The sequence below is a fragment of the Cavia porcellus genome, unplaced genomic scaffold (genome assembly GCF_034190915.1).
Source record: "Cavia porcellus strain 051 isolate PalLab524CR breed Dunkin Hartley unplaced genomic scaffold, mCavPor4.1 scaffold_12, whole genome shotgun sequence".
NCBI lineage: Eukaryota > Metazoa > Chordata > Mammalia > Rodentia > Caviidae > Cavia > Cavia porcellus.
The window spans coordinates 41,286,956-41,309,881 of record NW_026947495.1 but is presented as its reverse complement, the minus strand read 5'-3'; the positions used below and the strand labels follow the sequence as shown (position 1 = coordinate 41,309,881).

The 22,926-nt window shown below is 38.8% G+C and overlaps 1 protein-coding gene and 1 non-coding gene across 24 annotated transcripts in view; one reads left to right on the top strand and one right to left on the bottom strand.

Annotated features, from left to right (window-relative positions):
* The window catches only part of Neb (nebulin), a 205,500-nt gene that overhangs the window by 123,262 nt on the left and 59,312 nt on the right, over positions 1–22,926 (top strand). For all 23 annotated transcript variants that reach the window (XM_063259068.1, XM_063259067.1, XM_063259083.1 and 20 more), the window contains exons 87-112: positions 1,032–1,136; positions 1,359–1,466; positions 2,284–2,595; positions 4,627–4,830; positions 5,175–5,279; positions 8,841–8,945; positions 9,046–9,357; positions 10,548–10,652; positions 11,179–11,277; positions 11,644–11,745; positions 11,865–11,972; positions 12,483–12,794; positions 14,074–14,178; positions 14,282–14,386; positions 15,334–15,438; positions 16,196–16,303; positions 16,409–16,522; positions 17,078–17,275; positions 17,663–17,767; positions 18,431–18,535; positions 18,638–18,742; positions 19,033–19,140; positions 20,586–20,699; positions 20,999–21,196; positions 21,769–21,873; positions 22,463–22,567. In XM_063259068.1, coding sequence (XP_063115138.1) covers positions 1,032–1,136; positions 1,359–1,466; positions 2,284–2,595; positions 4,627–4,830; positions 5,175–5,279; positions 8,841–8,945; positions 9,046–9,357; positions 10,548–10,652; positions 11,179–11,277; positions 11,644–11,745; positions 11,865–11,972; positions 12,483–12,794; positions 14,074–14,178; positions 14,282–14,386; positions 15,334–15,438; positions 16,196–16,303; positions 16,409–16,522; positions 17,078–17,275; positions 17,663–17,767; positions 18,431–18,535; positions 18,638–18,742; positions 19,033–19,140; positions 20,586–20,699; positions 20,999–21,196; positions 21,769–21,873; positions 22,463–22,567 — 3,657 coding nt within the window. The remainder of the gene's footprint in view (positions 1–1,031; positions 1,137–1,358; positions 1,467–2,283; positions 2,596–4,626; positions 4,831–5,174; positions 5,280–8,840; positions 8,946–9,045; positions 9,358–10,547; positions 10,653–11,178; positions 11,278–11,643; positions 11,746–11,864; positions 11,973–12,482; positions 12,795–14,073; positions 14,179–14,281; positions 14,387–15,333; positions 15,439–16,195; positions 16,304–16,408; positions 16,523–17,077; positions 17,276–17,662; positions 17,768–18,430; positions 18,536–18,637; positions 18,743–19,032; positions 19,141–20,585; positions 20,700–20,998; positions 21,197–21,768; positions 21,874–22,462; positions 22,568–22,926) is intronic.
* LOC111754239 (small nucleolar RNA SNORA8) lies at positions 10,204–10,342 on the bottom strand. Its single transcript, XR_002788940.1, has one exon. It is a non-coding gene; the product is annotated as a small nucleolar RNA SNORA8 (small nucleolar RNA).

Genomic DNA, 22,926 nt, shown 5'->3' with positions numbered 1-22,926 from the left:
CACATAGATCTTAATGTAGTCAATCAATTAGCTCTCTCTGTATTTCATTTGCTTAGATGTATCTTTGTTAAACACAAGTGTGTCCAGATTCTCATATATACTTACAACACATTTTGAGATTCAGACCATAATAAGGTTCACCACTTAACTACATAATCATAAAATTGTCACCTTTTTGTGACTATTCAGTCATACAATAGGCTGAGAATTCCATATGCCATCTCAATACTGTATACTGTGTCAGTTATTTGGGCCCACAGAGCATGGTCCTGATTAGCAATGTGGGTTAGCAGTTAACTGTGAGGAAGACTTACCAGAAAACCAGATGTGAATGAATGGAAAAGGATAAACTTACTACCATGTAAATGAATCATTTTAAATTTAAATATGAATGTATTCTTGAGATTACTTGGCATCTTTTAAATAAAAAACACAAAATAAAGACAAAATGTGATATATATTTATACTAGAGAACGTCTAAAGATCAGTTGTACTTTTATTGAAACTTTTATTCATGTGGATAAAGAAGATGTGGAGGGGGTTTATACAATGCAGTACTGCTCTGCCACCGTGAAGAATAAACTTGAGTCATTTCTAGGTACATGGATGCACCTTGAGATTATACTCTTAAGTGAAATAAATCAGATACGCATGTTTAAATATCACATTGTTTCTCTGATATGAGAAACAAAGGATAAATAAGGAAAATGTACAATAGATATTGTAAAATAGCAAAAAAATGTTCAAATGGGAAGGAGAACTATGGAAGAGGATGGGAAAAGAAAGAAGGGAAAAGAAAAAAGAACAGAAAGAAAAAAAAACTTCTGTAAATCGTGGGGAGAGAAGGGTTGAAGGGAGTGGAGGAGAATGAGAAAAAAGAAGAATCAAGATATGCTACGTACAGGTCCCTATGATGAATTTGATCATTCTGGTGTCAAAAGTGTATCAGTAGAATTTAAAGTAATAAATAAATAACATTTTAGTCATGTGATTTAGTAATTAGCCACTGCATTGTCTTTCATTTTTGCCAGCCATTGTATCGTGAAGCCTGGGACAAAGAGAAGGTTAATGTGTCCGTGCCAGCTGACACTCCCGTGATGCTGCAGTCCAAACTCAACGCTATCCAGATCAGCAATGTAAGGCACTATGCTTTCACTGGCTTTAAGTGCTCTTCATCTACCCAAAGCCATTATCTACTTACTCAAAAGAAGATTTGCCAGGAAGCATTTTTCTACCATTTCTTTTATTTCTAGTCCTTAAGCTTATAATGTAGCTGAGTAGAGCTGTGTACGTTTGTATAATGCAGACTCTTTAGCGCTGTCTTAGGCTGACCATGGCGTTGCAATCTCCGTTTTCAGAAACACTATCAGCAGGCCTGGGAAGATGTCAAGATGACAGGTTACGACATACGAGCAGATGCCATAGGAATCCAGCACGCCAAGGCTTCCAGGGATATCGCCAGTGATGTAAGAGTTCTTTCCTGCCTCACTTCCAAAAACGCTAACTAGTGCATGCAAAGACAGCTTAACTTGATTATTCAGGACTTATATTTAAATAGAATGCACTTATCATTGCTGGTATAATATTTTAAAATCTCAAATTTCAGAACAACTAGTCTAGCAGTTTGAGGAGCTTTTGTACTTATATGTGCTCCTACAGTTCTTATGTTTAAGCACTGATTTTGATTTTTTTCTCCCAAATCTCAGTATCAACCAATTTACAAACACTCGTAGAGACCTAATGAATGTGGAGAATTCTGTTGTTATTCAGTATCCTGAAATCATTTTATTTGATACACCAGTAGTTATTTCTTAAAGTAATTTGACGGATGTTTTAATGTGTGCTAGAAAAATACTAATTGTCTTTCTATCTAGGTAGAGATGGTTATAAATTTAAAATAAAGTTTGAAAATAACCTTACAATTTAAAATAAATTTATTTAAACAAAAAATTAAATTTGACTTAAATACGAAGTATAAGTTTTACTTATTTATGTTAGGATATCTGAAAGCAGCAAACAATGATTGGAGTTTGGGGAACACCGGATAAGGTTGTACTTGAGGATGATTCAGAAGCATAAGTCTTGCCTCAGAGGTACTCACAATATTTTCAGACATGTACATGTAGAAAAGAAGCCAATGTAACAAGGAGTTTAAACATAAAGTATGAATTTAAACAGACTATGACCAAAATAATCTAAGGGAAGTGGAATGATTTTTTAATAGACTCTTTAGAAAAAGTGAGTTTGCCAACTTCTCTTCTTTCCTCTGTTCATATCTACCAGTATTTATATAAGACTGCTTATGAGAAGCAGAAAGGCCACTACATTGGATGTCGCAACGCCAAGGAAGATCCGAAGTTGGTTTGGGCAGCAAATGTATTGAAGATGCAGAATGACAGGCTGTACAAGAAAGCCTACAATGACCACAAGGCCAAGATCTGCATCCCAGGGGACATGGTGTCCATCAACGCTGCCAAAGAAGGCCAGGCGCTGGCAAGTAATGTGGACTATCGGCAGTACCTGCACCAGTGGTCCTGCTTTCCTGACCAGAATGACGTGATCCAAGCCAGAAAAGCCTATGACCTACAGAGCGATGTAAGTCTGTCTCTCAGAGAAGAAAGCCCTGCACAGTGTGCATGTTACGTCCTTCCAGTGCACTGGAAAATATATCTCTCTTCATACTGGAAGTTCCCTTTAGTATTTTACCAAGTTTACTGATGCCTATCTTACTGCCACATTTCATCAGAAAGTTTTCATTTTCGTTGTTTCAATGGACTACCAAATTTTTTCTATTGGTTATGAACATATATATTATTTATAGTTTATTAACTGTAAGAAAGTCATGGCCCTTCAACTTCATATTAAAGAAAGAAAGGGATGCCTTCCTTGAAATTAATTTCAAAAGTTGGTACCATGCTCTAAATTCCCTTGTTTCCACTAACTGGATCTTCTTCACATGGTGGATCATTAATTTACCCCAAACATAGAGAGACTTACTCATATTTTATACCTTTCAACCTTTTAGAAATGATGGGTTCCATAAAGTTATTTAGTTCTTATGTAGAATACTTTCTCTTAGTTACTTGAACCTGGTTCCCTTGCACTTCAAGAGATATTTTTCTTTTTCTTAAATAACAAATTAATTTATTATAGCCAAATATGCTCATCACTTGAAACGACTTGCAAGTGGTAGAGTGGTGGTGGACCATGTTTAGTAAAATGCAGTCTCTTCGTTAACATGAACCACATGAACAAATGAAGGCATGTGTATGAATCACAGTCTTTTAAAAATTCTTACAAATATTTTACAATCTGTATGTAATCTTTGAATTCCTTCTTCTGAATTTTGAAAATGCATCATATTAAACACTAAAGTATACACCATTCTTCCTTAAAGACTTTCCAACATTTTTCACTCTTTTTACTATTATTTTAGCCTGATATTGTACCCTCTAACAACCAAAAAACCATTTCTGAGCAATATCCTGGCTTTTAATAAAATCAATAACTGGTATTAAACACAAGACAATTTTATCTACTTAAACTTTCACCCATCTGTGGGGGAAGCAGATTTAGATAACCAAAATTTTGCAAATCCCAATTAAAAGGGATATACTATCTTAGATGAAAGAAAACTCAACTGAGACCGAAACTGTGTACTAGTGGTTGAATTCCTTTTAATTGGGACAGGTTCTCACTGTGTTGCCAAGAGTAGTTTCCCACCCAAGTGAGCCTTCTGTTTCAGCCTCCTGAGGGCAGGGGCTACAGGCTCATGCCACCATATCCAGCTCTACATTCTTACTTATTTTTAAAAAGTTATTTGTAAATATATCACATACCAGACATTGTGCTAGCACTGAAGCTACAACGGCGAATAAAGGAGAAAAACAACCAACAAACAAAAAGACCTAATTCCTGCATTTAGGGAGCATATATTGATAACAAAGAAATAGATGCTACCTAAAGAGTATTGGTAAAAAACCGGATGGCAGAGGAGGGGTAACCTGTGGCACTATGAGCAGGAAGTCAGGAGAGCTCCGTGGAGCAGTGAGGGTAGGAGAGGGCACCCGGAGGACGTTCAGCGTACGCACGGACTCAGCAGTGTGGTCAGCACACCGAGGGCGGAAGGAAGCCTGATCAGAGTAGGCTGCTAGGGGGAGCAGGAAGTGCGGCAGACCACCCATTTCCTAGTCCGCGTTAAGGACTTTGATCTTGGTCCTACAGCCAATGGGAACCATCAGAATGGGGCAAACTTGTCACATCAGATCTGAATTAAGAAGTTTGAAAAGTTCATTCTGGCTGCTCTGTAGAAAGCCTACTGTTGTTGCTTTGAAAATCCCCATTAGCTAGTCTGATGATTGCCTAAATATTAGTCAGAAATCAGCCACGCATATGGAGGGCTGCTCTGCGTCATTCTGTCTTTCAGAATACTTGTAGGCCTCCTGCCACAGGAAACAAAGCAAAACAACATGCTGCAGTGTGCATGAGGAATTATGTTTGCCAGTTCGGCACTCAGTGTTACGCTTTGCTCATGGAAGATAACATAGAGCATAAAAAACTGCCTCATTTATCCCCACCATCAAAGACAAAATGCCCTGCTCCTACCTAACTTTGCTTTCCTTTTAGGCCATCTACAAGGCTGACCTGGAGTGGCTGCGTGGCATTGGCTGGATGCCTGAAGGATCTCCTGAAGTTCTGAGAGTCAAAAATGCCCAGGAGATCCTGTCTGACAGTGTCTATCGGACGCCTGTGGTGAAACTCAAGTATACGAGTATTGTTGACACACCTGAAGTTGTCCTTGCTAAATCAAATGCTGAAAATATTAGCATTGTAGGTCATTTTGTTTCTATGCAAATTGAATTTGAAATATAAATAAAGAATAAATTAACCTGGTATTCAATTTCTAAAATAATATTGATGAGAACAAAAACCTTAATAAGTAACATCAACAGAATTATTTTGTTTTTGCTTATTGATTTTAAACAACTCAATTAATTAAAAACAAGATAGATTCTATATCAAATCTGAGTAATTTATGTGAAAAGACTCTAAAGACCTTTGCCCTAATATGAAAAGATTTTTTTATGAGATCCAAATGAAAAGTTAAAAGTTATCTATTGAAACTAACAAAATTACAGATTGTGAAGTGATTTTGTTATTGGTTCTTTCCATAGCCAAAGTACCGAGAACTTTGGGACAAAGATAAAACTTCAATCCACATTATGCCAGATACTCCAGAAATTAATCTTGCACGAGCCAACGCTCTTAATGTGAGCAATGTAAGTAGCACAGCTTTCTGTTTTGTTTGGAAAGTTAGCCAGCTGGCCAGGGAGTCTTCGCAGCTATGGGGAGAGGATCACCTACCTGGTCAGGAGCAGGGAGGCTCCTTGCCATAGGCCCTGGGCCCTGGCTGTGAGTCCCTACGCAAGGACCCTGACTGGTGAGCAAGGTCAACGTAACAAAAGGTAGAAGGAAGTAAGGGCAAAGAAGACCAAGGAGGAGGGCTGGGGATTTAGTTCAGCGGCATAAGCGCCTGCCTTGCAAGCAGGCAGTTGTGAGTTTGATCCCCGGTACTGATAAAAAGGAAAAAGAAGAAAAAAAAAAAAAAAAAAAAAAGAAAAAAAGAAGACCAAGGAGGAGTGAAGAGAGGCATAAGCAAGAAGAGAGAGAGAGAAGGACGATGCAGAGGAGCTAGAAATAATAATTCTTTGTGAGAATATACAAACAATTTAAAAACTTGAGTCTATTAGGGATATTCTAGAAATTACCAGAACTGATTCCAGAAACATAGGGAAAACATATGGAAAGAAATAAAGTTACAAAGTATGTTCCTTTTTCCTGTCAAATATCCCCAATAATGATTTCATAGAATTCTTTCAGAATTTTAGGAAATAAACTACCTTCAGCCTAATAATAATAAGACGAAGAAAGGAAAAGAAAACCATCACAGTTAACAAAACTTGATAAAAGTTCTACAAAATAAAACTATAGACCAATAATAATGAAAAAAATCTTAAAATATTAACAAATGAAATTCAAAAATACATTCAGATAATATGATAAAAACAACTGAGGTTCATTCAGGAATGCCAAGAGGGTTCCATATTCGGAAACCTAATAATACAGTAGCACAAAAAAAAGACAACCCATCTGCTTATTTTGTCAGATTTAAAAAGACATGTGACCAAGCCTAATATTCATTTTAAAAAATAAAATCCTAGTTTAAAAAAAAATAAATAAGGGCCAAGGATATAGCTCAGCAGTACAGCACCTGCCTGGCAAGCATGAGGTCCTGAATTCAATTCCTGGTACCAAAGGAAACAAGAAAGAATAAACAAATAAATAATGTAACATTTTCTTGACATGACTAAACAATCCCAAAGGCTAGCTCATCCTTATGAAGTAAATTTCCTATTCAAGGCAGGTTAAAAGAAGGATGCTCACTTTTGTCACACAATTAACATTTTGTGTTTACAGTGGTACCTCGGTTTGTAAAATTTATTCTTTCCACAAGACCTGAGTTGTAAACTGAGGTACCACTGTACTTGGCTAAGTGAGTAAGCTTCTCATTGATACTAACATAACAGCGAGAAGAATAAGAGATAAACATTGGGAAGAAAGAGAAAATTATTATTTTCAGAGGAAATCATTTCAAGCCTAGAAAAAGCAATAGAGTCAAACCACAAAAAATCTATTAAGCATATTTCAGTTGTGTGACTACATAATTCAAGAAACTCAAAACAGGTGCCATGTTTATGGGTCACACAGGTTGTAGATCTGTGGAATAAATGTAACTTTAAAATGAGGAATATTACCATAGTGCAATTCTTCATGGTTTGGAGCTTGGCATTCTTTCAGAAGAATCATAAAACTTTCTGAAGGAGGAGTTGCCAGGCAAAGATTCCTCACTATGTGCCAAACTGTGCCAAACTTCACAAATAATGAGTAATGGGCGAGTAATTTTTCCCAATGTTTGCGAAGAGAATACAGTTATGGGATGCTGCAGCATGTTCTAGGAAGTGGTAGAAGGGCCAGTGTCATGTTTTGATGCCTTCTTGTCAACCGGCTGAATCAAGAGGCCTTCAGTTCTCCATTACAGGATGGTCCCTTCTTTCTTTGGTCCATGGGTGCCTCTGGCAGGAGAGGTCAGAGAAGTCTTCTTGTGATTTCACTTTTGCTTCACAGATTTCTCAGCCGAAAATGCCAGAAGCCTGCCATTGACTGCATGATATGAACAAAGCTAGCATAGTTTTCAAAATTATTCTAAAAGTTAACCTATTAGTTTTAGATATTAATGAGAATGGATTACATTTTAAAGGACATCAAACACCCTATTTGAGTGCACAACAAAATATAATGACATTTTTTAACACATGGTGTTGCCATGTTTTCTTTACACACGGTATTGCCATTTTTATAATTTTGATAAAGTCTACTACTTAAAACTATTCCTATCATTTAGAAAACACAACTTTTACAGAATAGTTATATATGATTTTTATGGCTAACAAAACAAGTTCACATTAAATTGGTTCATTAGTGCTGGAAGTTTAACTCAGTGGCGTAAGTGCCTGCTTGGCAAACACGAAGTCGTGAGTTCGATCCTCGGTACCAAAAAAAAAAAAATTTGCTCATTAAATCTTCATACTAACTACATGAATAAGATGTTCTTTTGCTTTTGTTAGATGGGAAAACTGAAACTTAAAATAGTTCAAAATTAACTCATAAAATTAGGTGGAGAAAGTAGGTGTCAAGCCTCATCAAATCGATATTTTAGTTCAAAGAAAAAACACATATTTGACTGCATAAACACAAAAATTTATCATATAAAAATAGTATGAAATTATAATGAAATGAGATAAAAATAAGATTAAGAAGTAACATAATGACATATTTACATTAAATATTTTCTAGTATACTATGGAAAACACTTTTTCTTCTGTACAGAAAACAGGTCAGTTATTAAATTAGGCCCATCCAAAATTCATACAAAACTTGACAATGATTGTAAGTATAAAATTTATCCAAGTTCTCATTTTCAGATATACAAAAGTTAAAACTGCCAGTAATTGAATTTCACCTGTTTCTGCACTGTAAAAGCCCCTTTACTAATGGTATGAGTGATGATTAATATTATAGTTGTAATATACTGGTATGATCTCTGAACTACACATTTAAATTACTGTTAATTCTAAATTGGTCATTGTCAATACAGAATGTATCTATTTAAAATATGGACATATATTTAAAGATTTTTTTAAATATCTATAAATTAGTCACTATATTGACTTCTTTTTAAAAACAAGAAAAATAGCTATGATGTCCAATTGTACTTCTTCAGAAGATCTAACAGTCCCAAACAATATGCACCATCAATTGCATCAGAATGAAAATACTATATTGAGGAAAAAGCCAAAAAACTTACAAATGTGCAAAGTTGGTAATTCTGAGAATTGCAGAATTAAATTGAACAAAACAAATTCAGCAATAGCCAATCAATATCTGAACTTATCCCAATGCTATTAGCATATCAACACAAGGGGAAAAAAGATTAAACCCCTTCATGGTATGCATCAGAGGATAAGCCTTGTACAAGTACATCAAAGCTGTGATCCAAATGAAAGAAAAAGCAGTCTTACAAGGCCCAGATCTGGGGGCTCCAGGCACCATTTTATGCTCCATGACATGGTGCGTAGAATGGTTTTTCACCTATTCTCTTTCCTGTAGCTGGTCTGAAATTCTGGAGCTGTACCCTTGAGGTACTAAGTCTGCTTAAGCCCTTTGAGTTATTGGCTAAGTTTGAATCTGCAATGATACCTTATGGTCTCTTCTCTTCAAAGAAAATTTACCGTGAGGGGTGGGATGAAATGAAGATGAGCTGCGATGTGCGGCTGGACGCCATCCCTATCCAGGCTGCCAAGGCCTCCAGGGAGATTGCCAGTGACGTGAGTGTGGCATTTTCTTACCTCTCAGTTTGTTAATCAAAGGCCCAAGGTGCACCCAGAGAGCATGCTGTGACCCATCTGCTTTGTTTTCCACCCACAGTATAAATATAAGCTTGACCATGAGAAGCAGAAGGGCCACTATGTGGGCACCCGGACAGCCAAGGATGACAACAAGATCCGGTGGGCTCTGATCGCTGGCAAGCTTCAGAATGAAAGAGAGTACCGGTTGCACTGGGCCAAATGGAAGAGCAAGTTCCAAAGCCCTGCAGATATGCTTTCTGTTTTGCATTCTAAAAATTCCCAGGCCCTGGTCAGCGATATTGATTATCGCCATTACCTGCACCAATGGACATGCATGCCTGACCAGAATGATGTAATTCAGGCCAAGAAAGCCTATGAACTGCAAAGCGATGTGAGTGGGTCACACTGTAGGATGAGCTCTTAAGTTGTTTTGCCATGATTTTTAGTTCATTACATTATGTCCTTTATCATCATTACACATCTTTATGCAGCCAAGAATTTGATATTAGTGAAGCTTTATAATATGGTATCAAGATCATCAAAACCAAGAAGGATCTTTGTGTCCAGAAATAAATGGCAGGGAAGAGGGGTCGAAGAGAAGGGTAGGGGAACGGGAAAAAAGAAAGAAAGAGAGAGAGAGGGAGAAGAAATGAAAAGAAGGAAAGAGAGAAATGGTAGTGTGAATGAATACAGGGTTTTTCCTTATGATAGCAAGCATTGAATCCAGGGTCATCACACTCAATTGTGCCCCAGAACCCCTTTTTTCTTTTTTAAGACCATCACTCTAAGTCAGTAGGTTGCCCAAGTTGAGCTGAAACTTCTGATTCTCCTGCTTCAGTCTCCCTAAGTACTGGGATTACGGGTGTGCACTGGTCCTAATAATATTAAGTTATAGAAAACTATGAAGAAAAGTGTTATTTCTATGGAATTTAGGTAGCAACCAATGTTTGTATCAAATAAAATATAGGATTTAAGCACAGACATGCTTTTTTTAATTAGCATAGTTGTTAAAGAGAGTTTGAGTGAAGTTGCCACAATTTTTAAGGCCATATATTTTCATATGCAAATCTAGGATTAGTCATTTATCTTGAAAATTTAGAATATACAGCTCTAGACATGCATCACCCCCTAGCAACAATAACCTAGAAATGAACCAAGATTAACTCGTTTTTTAAAAGAACTCACTATTACTATTCAGAGTACATCAAAATAAGCCATTATTAAAAAAACTATAAAATACTGTAGCAATAGAAATCCGAAGTATGACATGCACAGAGCCAAGAAAACCACCAATGCCAGATATTGAATTTCTATTGCACTGTCCTTTAAACATACCAGCAGGAATAAACTGTTGAGTGTAGATTCCATAGAGTGGGAAACTCATATTAAATAGAAAAAGTATCCTCCAGTTGGTTGTGTTACGTGCCCTAATTAACTTTTTTATGTTGTTCATTTGGCTGTTTGGGTTTCTTATCCTTGGCTTATATAATATTTAAATTGTGTCACTTCATCAGATCTTTGAATAGGTTAAATGGGACCAGAGTATTGGCGGTGCTCAATTCATTCTGGTCATTTCCACAGGCTGTTTACAAGGCTGATCTGGAATGGTTACGTGGAATTGGGTGGATGCCAAATGATTCTGTTTCCGTCAATCATGCCAAACATGCTGCGGACATCTTCAGTGAGGTATTCCAAGATTTTGTCTTGTCACTCAGTACATTTTCAAAGGAAATGAACAAAACACATGAACCAAAATAGAGTCATCTCACATCAGCAATTGTAATCATTTTAATTGCTAAATTTTACACTGTATTTTCCAAAATAATCCTGTACTGCCCCATCACATTATACCTAATATAATAATATCTAACACACTCTCATTGATGCTTCAAATTGAAAAGTTTTTTTGACAGTTATAGCAATATACTGGAAAAAGTTTGTCCAATTGAAAAAAATGGATTGCACATATACACATAAAGATATGACTTTGAGGGATAATCAGACTTGCTACTTTAAAATCTCTGGGACTTATAAGAAGCCAACCTATTTGTTTAAAAAGTAAAATTTAGAGAAAAAAAAACCAAATTGCCAAGAATATACATTTGTTTAAGGCATTCAATACCTCTAGTTGAAAAGGACCTTTGTATTTAGGAAATCTCAGTCATCAAAACCAAGGAATATAACTATCTAAAGGATTGTTCATTCCTTTTAGAAAAAATATCGCACAAAAATAGAAACTCTCAACTTTACTCCTGTGGATGACAGAGTCGACTATGTGACAGCGAAGCAAAGTGGCGAGATCCTCGATGATGTAAGTATATGATGGCTGTAAAATTACACAGTCATGCTGGGCTTTGGTGGCACGTGCCTGCAGTCCCAGAATTTGGGAGCCTGAGGCAGTACGATCGCCACAAGTTTGAGGCCAACCTTCGCTACATAGTGAGCTCAAGGCTAGCCTGAACTACACAGAGAGACCTTATCTTAAAAAAATAAAGAAATAATAAATAAAAGTCATGTAATCATGTAGCTATTGTTTCTAAAATTCCCTACTTCCTTGCAAGTCAGCATGCCATCATTGTCCAAGATGTAAATTTTAATCATGAATGCTTGATGCCAACAATTGCTTGAACAACATGATGTTCTTAAGGTCAAGTAACCTTTGTCCTCCTACTTTTAGATTAAATATCGCAAAGATTGGAATGCCACCAAGTCAAAATACACTCTCACAGAAACTCCCCTGCTGCACACTGCCCAAGAGGCTGCCCGGATCCTAGACCAGGTAGGGTTTTTACTTGGAAGCCTGATTCCTCCAGTGTGGGTGGAGACCCTCATGAAGCCGGGGGGAAGTTTCTGCACATGATTTCTCGCTAAACCTTCATTGTGCTCTCTGTCTCTTAGCACCTGTACAAGGAAGGCTGGGAGAAACAGAAAGCTACAGGTTATATTTTGCCTCCAGATGCTGTGCCATTTGTTCACGCCCATCATTCCAGTGATGTTCAGAGTGAGGTAACTTTTCCCAGTGTGTGTTAACTTTGGAAAAGTGGGCCTTGCCTGTAAGGAATGCTCAGTGTGCCCGAGGTGTAGATGGCACTGGATAGATGTTCTAGGCCAGGCTGGCAGCCAGGGCAGGGCTTGCTCAGGGCTGTAGTAGCTCCTCTTTTGGTCTTTTCCCATGGGTTTTGAGCCTCCTCCTTCTCTTCTTTTTTTCTTCCAAAGCTATTGCGTAAGTTCCTTACTTTTTCTTAGATCCTCTGCCTTCGCTAAAATCTCTAGTTTCCCAAATATACTTCCAGAAACATAGAACAAATATATGTTTTTTAAATTTTTAAAAATAAAAATATTTTTCATATTTATTTATTAATTCAATGCTTGTAATTCAGTGCAATCCTGGGTTGGAAGTGTCACACAAAAACTGGTGGGGGGCTGAGTTTCTGATGTTCCTGAGCAGATGGTCCTGCTCCCTTGGCCCTGTGTACCGGGCAAAGCTGATGGAATCTATGCTCTTCTTCCCGGCAGCTGAAGTACAAAGCTGAACACGTGAAGCAGAAAGGTCACTATGTTGGTGTTCCCACAATGCGAGATGATCCTAAATTGGTTTGGTTTGAGCATGCAGGCCAGATACAGAATGAGAGACTCTACAAACAGGACTACCACAAAACCAAGGCCAAAATCAATATACCTGCAGACACGGTGTCAGTCGTGGCTGCCAAACAGGGGCAGAGCCTTGTCAGTGATATTGATTACCGCAATTACCTGCACCAGTGGATATGTCATCCCGACCAAAATGATGTAATTCAGGCACGAAAGGCCTATGACCTGCAGAGTGATGTAAGTGGTTTTTGTTTCTTCAGTATCTAGAAGTATACCATATACTGGGAATAATAAGCAGCATTCCCAAACCACCAGTTTCTGAAACTTTGCACTATAAAGATTCACCTTGTACCCAGAAGGGAATTGAGACTTGAGGTGTGTAAAGGAGGATAAGGAACAGTCATGGATTGGTAGCTTTACCTACAGACTACATTTCTTTTTTTTTTTTATCGGTACTGGGGATCGAACTCACGACTGCCTGCTTGCAAAGCAGGCACTTATGCCACTGAGCTAAATCCCCAGCCCCCAGACTACATTTCTGAATAACTTTCAAAGTCAGTTATTTTTAGAATCTACTTTTATGCCGTTTCTGACATCAGCAACTCCTTATGTTCACATGAAAAATTTCAGCTGATCTAAAGTAAGAATTGGCTCGGGCCACAGTGGACACTGAGTTGAGGTTTTGAAGCATTGGGTCATAGTCGTGCACAGGAGGCTAAGAATGCCTCCTCCTGCTTTGCCAAGCACCGTATTCCTCAAGGTGCATGATGTCTGCCTGCACTGACCTCTGTGGGGAGGAGCAGAAACACGATGTCTCAGTGTCTCCATTCGCTGCTCGGGTACCCAGAGGAGCTAACCCTCTGGGTCCTCTCATCGTTGCCAAAACAGAGACAGGAAACAAAGACTGCCTGCAGATCAGATGCTGAACTTGAGCATCCCACCTCACTGATCACTGCTGCAAAATGACTGTTGCACAACTTCAGTCAGATTAGCAGCTCCTCTTCATTTTATGTGGGGTGGACAGGAAGGATCTCAGAGCTGGGAGTAGGCAGGGAAGACAAAAGACAGAGAAAGACAGGTGCACCCGCCTAATTGAGACCCCCCCCCCACTACAAATGCGTTGGCATTTATTTGCATAATGTTCTTCATTTAGTCTCAATACCACACAGGCTTCTTCTACATCACTAAATGAACCACGTCCTTCTACAACTGCAGTCTCCTCCGTAGACCTTTTCTTACAGATGAAAGTGGCGGCCCCTTTCCTCAGTTCCAATAGCACATGTGTGATTTTGCTTTCATGGTGCTTAACCTTGTACTTATCCCTTAAATTACTGAGAACAATGCCTCGTGCAGTCATAGGCACAAGAAAATGTTGCTCAGGTAAAGTCATAGTTGAATGAGACAACAGCCATGAAAGAGAAACCTTAAAAAGGAAAGTAAAAAAAAAAATGGAATTTGGTATCTGTAGTCCAGTGTAAGCCATTTACTCTTTGCCACATCTCTGCCCTATTTCCAGAATATCTACAAAGCTGACCTGGAGTGGCTCCGAGGCATTGGCTGGATCCCTCTGGACTCTGTGGATCACATGAGGGTCACTAGGAACCAGCAGCTGGTGAATCAGGTATGCAAACTCTGTTCCCTTTGGAACCTAATGCCTACCCTCCTTACCTGATATACAGGGCTCTGAGGGTAGACTTGTCTTAACTGTCCCTGTTTCTTTGCAGATAAAATATAAGAAAGATGCTCTTGACAACTATCCCAATTTTACAAGTGTGGTGGATCCTCCAGAGATTGTTTTGGCCAAGATTAACTCAGTCAATCAAAGCGATGTAAGTTTGTTTTGTATATACAGAAATACATAGACTGAAAATTAATTGTCTATCATTGAGTGGACTAGCTCATCTCTAGATAACTGCTTGTAAGAAGTTGGGATGGGGTAGATTATAAAATAACCTGAAGAGGAGGAGCCTTAAAAGACACCAGTAGCTTGTGTACCTGCTTTTAGACATCTATATTCTTTTCCAAAACATTGTTAAAATGAACTGAAATTCAACCAGTTGGTTAGTTTTAATCTCTAAATGTAGACTAATGATTATGTTGTTAGGTAGATTATATAAAAATATAAATATACAAGAAACCCAAATCCCCCCATGAGTCAGCAGCAGTCGAGCCAGCCAGGGGAGAACCAGAAACCCAAGTCCCTGTAAGTCCTCCAGTTCGGGGCCAGGCCAGCAGCTGAGCACTGCAGGGAGAGAAGATCTGCCCCTGCCCCTGCATGTGCCAAACGCCAGGCCTGCAAACCTGAGCTATGCGAGAGAATAGACCGTGTTCTCAGTCAGAGGACAACATATCCATCTGCCAGTGCCATAGGAAGAGGCCTTTGAAGGAAGAGCTTTCATGCAACCCAGACTCACACTCCTGTATATCCAGCTACATTTTTTAGAGAAAACTTAAAATAAATGCTAAGATGTGAGGAAAGTTGAAATGACTTTACCTGGTTAGACCCTTTCTCTTGGTGGCTTTATATAATGTGGCTGGATTTAGGAATATTTGAGCAAATATTATCAAATATCTTTGGATATTAATTTCTCTCAAGTAAAAACTGCTATGATAAGCATCAAAATTTCTTTGAAAAGAATATTTGCAGGTCATAGAAGATAGAGGCTTGCCAAAATAGAAGTCACCCTGCTGATACTATATTCATTGGTTTATTTCTTTAAAAAAATTAAATATACATTTATAGTTATCAAAATGTTTTATTATTTTCTCTTCTTAGGTAAAATACAAAGAAACATTTAATAAAGCCAAGGGTAAATATACATTTTCTCCAGATACACCACATATCTCCCACTCCAAGGATATGGGAAAACTCTACAGTACTGTGAGTCCTACTTTATGTAGTAGCATCTGAGTTACTAATTTTAGCTCTTGTTAGTATTCATCTTCTTTAGTGATTTTGTGAACAGCTAAACAATGAACAATAGAGCAATCTATTGTTTTAATTGCATTTTGTCCTGTCTGTTAGAGCTAGCATATCATTCAAAGTGAGTAATATGTGTGCAGCTGGGCTGTGTTTGAACTCCTGTGAGGTGCCAGGAACTGTTGGGGGCATTAAGGGACTAAAGCTAATGAGATGACCTCTTCAAGAGCCCAAACAAGTGACAGGAATGGACGCAAATAAATAGATAACAATGCAACAAGTGCTATAAAAACTCTAGGAGCACATAGAATTGGGAGAAACTACCAAAGATGGAAAGGCTTGTTTTTCTTCAGCAGTCATGCACAAGTGTCTCCAGCCTACAAATGGAAGACTTGATTTCTAAAATTTAATTTGGTTAATTTAAAGGAGCAATGCATATCCAGTGGAAAGTAATTTGGGTGATTCTCTCCCTGTATGCAAATTTCTCATCATTTTTACTAGAACTATAAATACAGTTCAGTCTGTTATTCAATACCTGAGAGTCTGTAGATTCGATTTGCAATAAACCAAATGATTGCCCTGTTCTAGCTGGGCACGCTAATGGCTACAAATAAAGATTTTAAGTTTCGCTTTGAACATAAATGTTTTACTTTCATTTTAACGATGGTTTTAGTAATATCTGATGCAAACTTCATTGACACATGCTCCTCTATTCTAGATACTATACAAGGGGGCCTGGGAGGGAACCAAGGCCTATGGCTATACTCTAGATGAGCGTTACATTCCCATTGTTGGAGCCAAGCATGCTGACTTTGTGAACAGTGAGGTGAGCACGACCTTTTCCTTCCCTAGGTTTGGGGGTTTTTTTTAGGGGGTGAAAAGAACTGATTAGAAAATTCCAGTGATTCTCAATGTCAAATCTGCCTCACAGCTGAAATACAAAGAGACATATGAGAAGCAGAAGGGCCACTACCTGGCTGGAAAAGTAATTGACGAATTCCCTGGTGTGGTTCATTGTCTGGATTTCCAGCAGATGAGGAGTGCGGTAAGCCAATGCTCACTTCAGCGTGGATTTGTACAGCCTCAGTGTGCTCTGTGTTTACCTGTTTACAGCTGGTCTTGTGGCTCACAAGTAGTTGGAGAAGGAAAAGAGATAAAGATCTCAAAAAATAAAGTTCAGGCTGGCCCTGAACTCACTATGTACCCAAGCTAGACTTGAACTTGTGGTAATTCTCCTGCCTCAGCCTCCTGAATGCTAGGATTACCATGATCCACCATGGTAAGCTTAGAATGATTTATCCTTGAGATTTGCCCCTCATTTTGATGGCTAAGGGCTTCCTGTCTTCTGCTTCCCCCTCCACCACCGAACACCTAGTGAGTGCTCTATAATGGGAAAAGGAGAAACCAACAAGATTGTTGTTGCCCTTCGATTATAGAAAGATGAAAAATTTAAAAAGAAGGATATAATAAAAAATTTTAATATTAGTGTGTTTTGGAGTTATTGATCTATATCAAGATTAAGGCTCAAAAGAGATTGAACTGAATTGTTTCCATTTTAATTCTTATCTAACTTTTGTTCTTTAAAAATGTCATTCTTTAGTTGAACTACAGAAAACACTATGAAGACACAAAGGCAAATGTTCATATCCCCAATGACATGCTCAATCACGTGCTGGCTAAAAGGTGCCAGTACATCCTCAGTGACCTGGAATATCGACACTACTTCCACCAGTGGACGTCTCTCCCAGAAGAACCCAAGTTTATGCATGCTCGAAACGCCCAGGAGATCCTAAGTGATGTATGCTGCGTTTCTGTACTTGGCTTAGTTACAGGTTTCACCTGGCCCTGCCTTAAGCCCCCCTACACTCCATTCATTCCTCTGTTTATACCCCCAGCAACTTGCACAATAAAGTGGCACAAGTAACCAATGTTTGGCTTAAGAATTCCCACTGAGCCTTTGGACACCTGTGTTAAATTTTTAATCATTTCAACACAAGATAGGATTTAGGTATTGCTCCCCTCCAAGTTTTTTAGGCCAGGGAAGTACAAACCTTCCAGTGAGAGGCCCACACATGCTCTCTTAGCATGAAGCCCGGCCAAGGGACCAACAGGAACTTATTAGAAGGTTCAAAGTTCTGTAAATTTAGAGTGGCTATCACTATTCACTGTTCCTTGTCTCTTGCAGAATGTGTATAAAGATGACTTGAATTGGTTGAGAGGCATTGGTTGCTACGTTTGGGATACGCCCCAGATCCTCCATGCCAAGAAGTCATACGACCTCCAGAGTCAGGTGAGTCAGTTTTCCTAGAAAGACTGGCTCTCCCAAGTCATCAGAACCCATGGTGGTGTCAATTGGCTGCTGGTTAAGCTGTGTCCATGCTTGGTTGAGATATTCTAACCAAGTAGCTTCTATAATGGTGTGTGACTTAAAGGATCCCTGTGGCCCTTTGGACCCAATTAAAGATCTTAGTGCCGAATCTTCTCAGTGTCTCTTCTATGGTTAAAGGCTGTGTACATTTATAACAGCAGTTTACCTGGGAAGTGTTGCATAGTCTCCAGGATTTGTATCTTGACCAAGTTAACTTGGAGGCAGTAAGATGCAAAAGCATTCTTGAGCCACAGGTAGATGTATTTTGAAGGAAAAAAATAAATCCTGAAACATCCCAGCATGCACATGAGCTTTGATAGATGGGTCTAGTAGATTATTCCAACCAAGAGGCTGCTGTCAGGAGTGGAGAAAAGACATGCAGAAAGCAACAAGATAAAGAGGGTCACCTGGCAGAGAAGCTATTCACTTTGGCACCACACAAAGCCTTTGGGATCACAGAATGGCAGGCAGTTTCCTAGAGTGGAAGCAGAAACCCATAAATAAGTAAAGGCACATCCAAATTGGCACAAAAATTTAAAGCTGATGATATTATTTTATCACTTTTGGTGGCCTTTTTATTCATAGATCCAATATACAGCAGCAGGCAAAGAAAATCTACAAAACTATAACCTGGTCACAGATACACCAGTTTATGTGACAGCTCTTCAAAGCGGTATTAATGCCAGTGAGGTATGTCTTCCTTGTCCTCTTCTTTCAGAGACAAGCCATTTCTAGTCTTTATATAATTTTTAATGACAGAGGTGAATAAGCCATTTGTTTTTCTGTATGTAGGTGAAATATAAAGAAAATTATCATCAGATTAAGGACAAATACACCACAGTACTGGAAACAGTGGATTACGACCGAACCAAGAATCTCAAGAGTCTTTATAGCAGTGTGAGTTTCTCCCCCATATTTGAGCCACTTGTTCTCCTTCTGAAACAATTAAAGAATAAATGGGAATATGTACCTTGTCCCCAAAGGTTTTGCTAGTTTTTTTCATGGATTCTTAGATTCTTATTTTATCTCATGAAATTCTTGTATGTATAATTAAACAAAGCCCCAACTGAGAAGGAGTCCTGGATGTTGGCAAGGACTGTCTGAGGACAGAAATAGAGGAGAACCTGCTCCTCAGAAGCTAACCAGGACATATTGTTTCATATCCACATGATTTTTAACCCTTCCAGAATCTGTACAAGGAGGCCTGGGATAAAGTGAAAGCCACCAGCTACATTCTGCCGACCAGCACTTTGTCCCTGACGCATGCCAAGGGGCAGAAGCATCTGGCCAGCCACGTGAGTCAAGTTCAAACCCAAAGCCGCTCCTTTCCCCTCTATAGATCCACTCCAATAACTTTCAGGCTTGTGCAAATGTCCAGAGCATCCCTAGCACCTCTGTGGGGGGATCCCACAGCAATTCCAGGCACTTGGCCATCACCTTCTGTGCTGTCTCTCTCAGGGCCCTGCAGTCTAGGGAGAGGCAAAAACACTGGCGAGAGGGTGACAGATGTGACCTTGCAGGTTGCCTGTCTGTGATGACATGGATGAATTCTGTTTTATCCAGAAGTGAGGAGAGGAAGAAGACGGAGTGTACCATACAAAATAGGCTTTTTCAATAGAATTACATGGACTTTAGTGCAAAAATAAACCTGTAGTGTGATAGTTATTATACCAGCCCTAAATAAACAGAGCAGGCCAGGGGGATAGACTTTTCATCTGGGAAGAGGAGTTTTTTAGGTAAGGTTACAAAACCCAGAGAAGGGACTTCAGTCATTTAAAAAGTTTTGAAAGCAGGATTCTTGACAAATTGTTTATGGCGTGAGATAGTATATACAGAAAGCAATCTTTTAAAAAAATTTTAGGATAAAGAGTTGTTTGAATCCTGTGTGCTCATTACTTGAGGAATAGTTTAGAAATAAGAAGCTGGAATTTTCTGTTCCAGGAAATTAAGCTGGAAATTTTGGTCAGTCTCCAGTCATTGTAGAGCTTTGCTGAAATTCTAATAAAAATTCTCCTTCTCCTTTTTTTCACTAAGATCTTGGTCTTGGTTCTGAGAGTTTTATTGCCAAGTACTGGGAGATTACATCTTTGTCTCTGCCTTATCAAAAGTCCATGCATTAATAGTAAAAAGACAACAGATTATTTTATCTGAAAACAGATTATTTTAAAACTGTAATTTTTACTTGGAAATGTGTCTCAGTGGCACAGCATTTGTCTAGCATGTACAAGGTCCTGTGTTTGATCCACAGCTCTGTAAAATATAAAAGATAAATAAAAGAAAAATCACAACCTTAAAAATGAATTGATTGGCCAGGTGTGGTGATACATGCCTATAATTTCAGCATTTGGGAGGCTGGGGGAGAGGGGTCACTGGGAGTTTGAGGCCTCCCTGGGCTATACCAAGTGAGTTCAATAGAACTGCATAGTGAAACCCTGTCTCAAAGAATTAGTTGTAATAGTAGCAAAAGTACCACTGTATGTGTGTTTCAAAAACTAAAAACTAAAATTGTGTAGTGCTGCAATGTGAGTGCTTTCAAATACAGCCTGACTACAGCCTCACCATGACTTGGTGGTAGGTGCTAGTACTATGTGTCTCTACGGATGAGGACATGGCACTCAGGGAAGTTGTGTACCCAAATCAGCTAGACCTTGGAGACTTCCTTTAAGTCTCATGCTCTTTTAACAAGATAAATCCATTATTCTCCATAACTGTGTTCCAACTTTTTACTTTTTCTTTATAGATCAAGTACCGAGAAGAATACGAAAAGTTCAAAGCTCTTTATACTTTGCCAAGAAGTGTTGAAGATGATCCAAACACAGCGCGGTGCCTCCGAGTTGGAAAATTTAACATTGATGTAAGTGACCCAGAGATCTGACTTCAGATTTGCAGTCAAGAAAGAAAGATAGACACATGTTATCACTCAGAGTTTCCATTAAATCGTGCAGTTGGCCCTGATTGTGCACACATAAAGCAGCCAAACCCCTCCCCCCCATATTTATCTGTAGAAAGTATCAAAGAATTCCAGTCCACCCTGCCCCAAAAGCCAATTGTAAGCTGCTCGCCCTGACCTCTCTGGAATGGTAAGGAGACACATATTCCTTAATGGCTTTGCACAATTTTCCTTATAGCTAGCATTTGGTTTTCACTTCACAGCGCCTGTACAGATCAGTCTATGAAAAGAACAAGATGAAAATCCACACTGTGCCTGACATGGTAGAGATGGTTACTGCCAAGGATACTCAGAAGAAAGTCAGTGAGATTGATTACCGACTGCACCTCCATGAGTGGATTTGCCACCCCGACTTGCAAGTCAACAGTCACGTCAGGAAAGTCACGGATCAGATCAGTGATGTAAGCCCATTCATTGCTTGAGAAGGTCCCCAACCCCTGCACGCCCCAGTCACCCACTTTGAGGAGCAACAACACCTACATGTTCACCCTTGCCTTTTTTCACTCTGGCTTTCCTCTCCATCCACGGGCTGACATATTTTGGCAGGATTCTATGTGCCCTTTGTTTCTGTAAGATCCTCATTTTCTTTTTTTTTTTTTTTTTTTTTTTTTATTTAAGAAGAAAAAGAGAAAAACACAAAACAAACCAAAGCGGTGTAAGGGTACACGTAATACAGAACTACAAAAAAACAAAACAAAACAAAAAAAACAAAACAAACAAACAAAAAAACATAACAGTAAGAAATCACCTGTTAGTATATTACATATTATCATCTTGAAAATAGTTCCTCAAATCACAGTATCAAAGAATACAAGGTGGACATTCAAACAGGTAGACTGCAAACAGCTGTGTTCAATAGATCCTCAGTTTCATTCCCTACAGTCATTGGGTTCACGGTGTGCTTGTGATTTTTAGTATAGAAATTATGGCCAGATTTTCTTTCTGACCCATTGCACTTATTTAAACCCTCTAGATTGTATACAAGGATGATCTTACCTGGCTGAAAGGCATTGGTTGCTATGTCTGGGACACTCCTGAAATTCTCCATGCCAAACATGCTTATGATCTACGTAATGATGTGAGTTTCCTCGTTATTTATTTATTTATTTATTTGTTGTTTGTATTTATTTGGTATATTTCCATATCTATGTATTCTAGGGTCAAGAAGTGAATATGTAAAATAGGAACACTACCTTATATTAGCTGTGGTTAAGACATGTTGAGGATGGCTGAGCTGGAGAAAGGTGCTAGAAATAAAATAACCATCCCTGGACAAGGCATTGGACATCCCTATTAAACAATATACAGCATCAAGGATGTAGCTTATTGGCAGAGTGCTTATGTAGTATGTGTAAGACCTTGGACCAGAACCATAGCAAAAAACAAAAGAAGGAAACAAATTGATACTGCAATGAGAATTCCAGCAAGAAAGCTTAAAACTTTCCTAGTCTAGCAGCTGTCAATCCTCCTAGAAAACTCTAGAAGCCCCAAATGACCATAGGCATTAAGTAAACCATTACAAAATTCAAATCCATCCTTGGCTGTTGAAAAAGTGCTGATGAATGTAAATCGCATGAGTTAAAAGCTATCAAATCCTCTGTGAAAATCAGCAGTCTGTAGAATTTAATAAATGATCCAACACAGTCTTGTTTAATTCTTCTTGGCAGATCAAGTACAAAGCTCATGTGATGAAAACAAGGAATAACTACAAGCTGGTCACTGACACACCGGTCTATGTTCAGGCTGTTCAAAGCGGGAAACAGCTCAGTGACGTACGTGCTCCCTGGGGAAGTTACAGTGGGTTGTAACAAAGACGGAACCGCCAATCAGCCCGAAACTGGGTTGTGCCAATCTTCTCTAACTGGGAAACCAGAGTCAGCGTTTTAGAAAGAACCTGAAATGCTGCCTGCTGCAACCAGTGTCAAGTAGTTCGTGGGGGTGGAGTTAAGTGACCTGAATCTATGAAATACTTTGTTCTAGAGCTCTCAACATTGCTTTTTGTATATTTGTATTATGGGCAACATTTTACACTTTCCTTCTAATAAGTATGGCCAACCTTGGTAGATTGGAAGCAAGCAGGACTGATAAAGTTATGGATTGGAATTCTCCCTCTACTACACATAAACCAAGG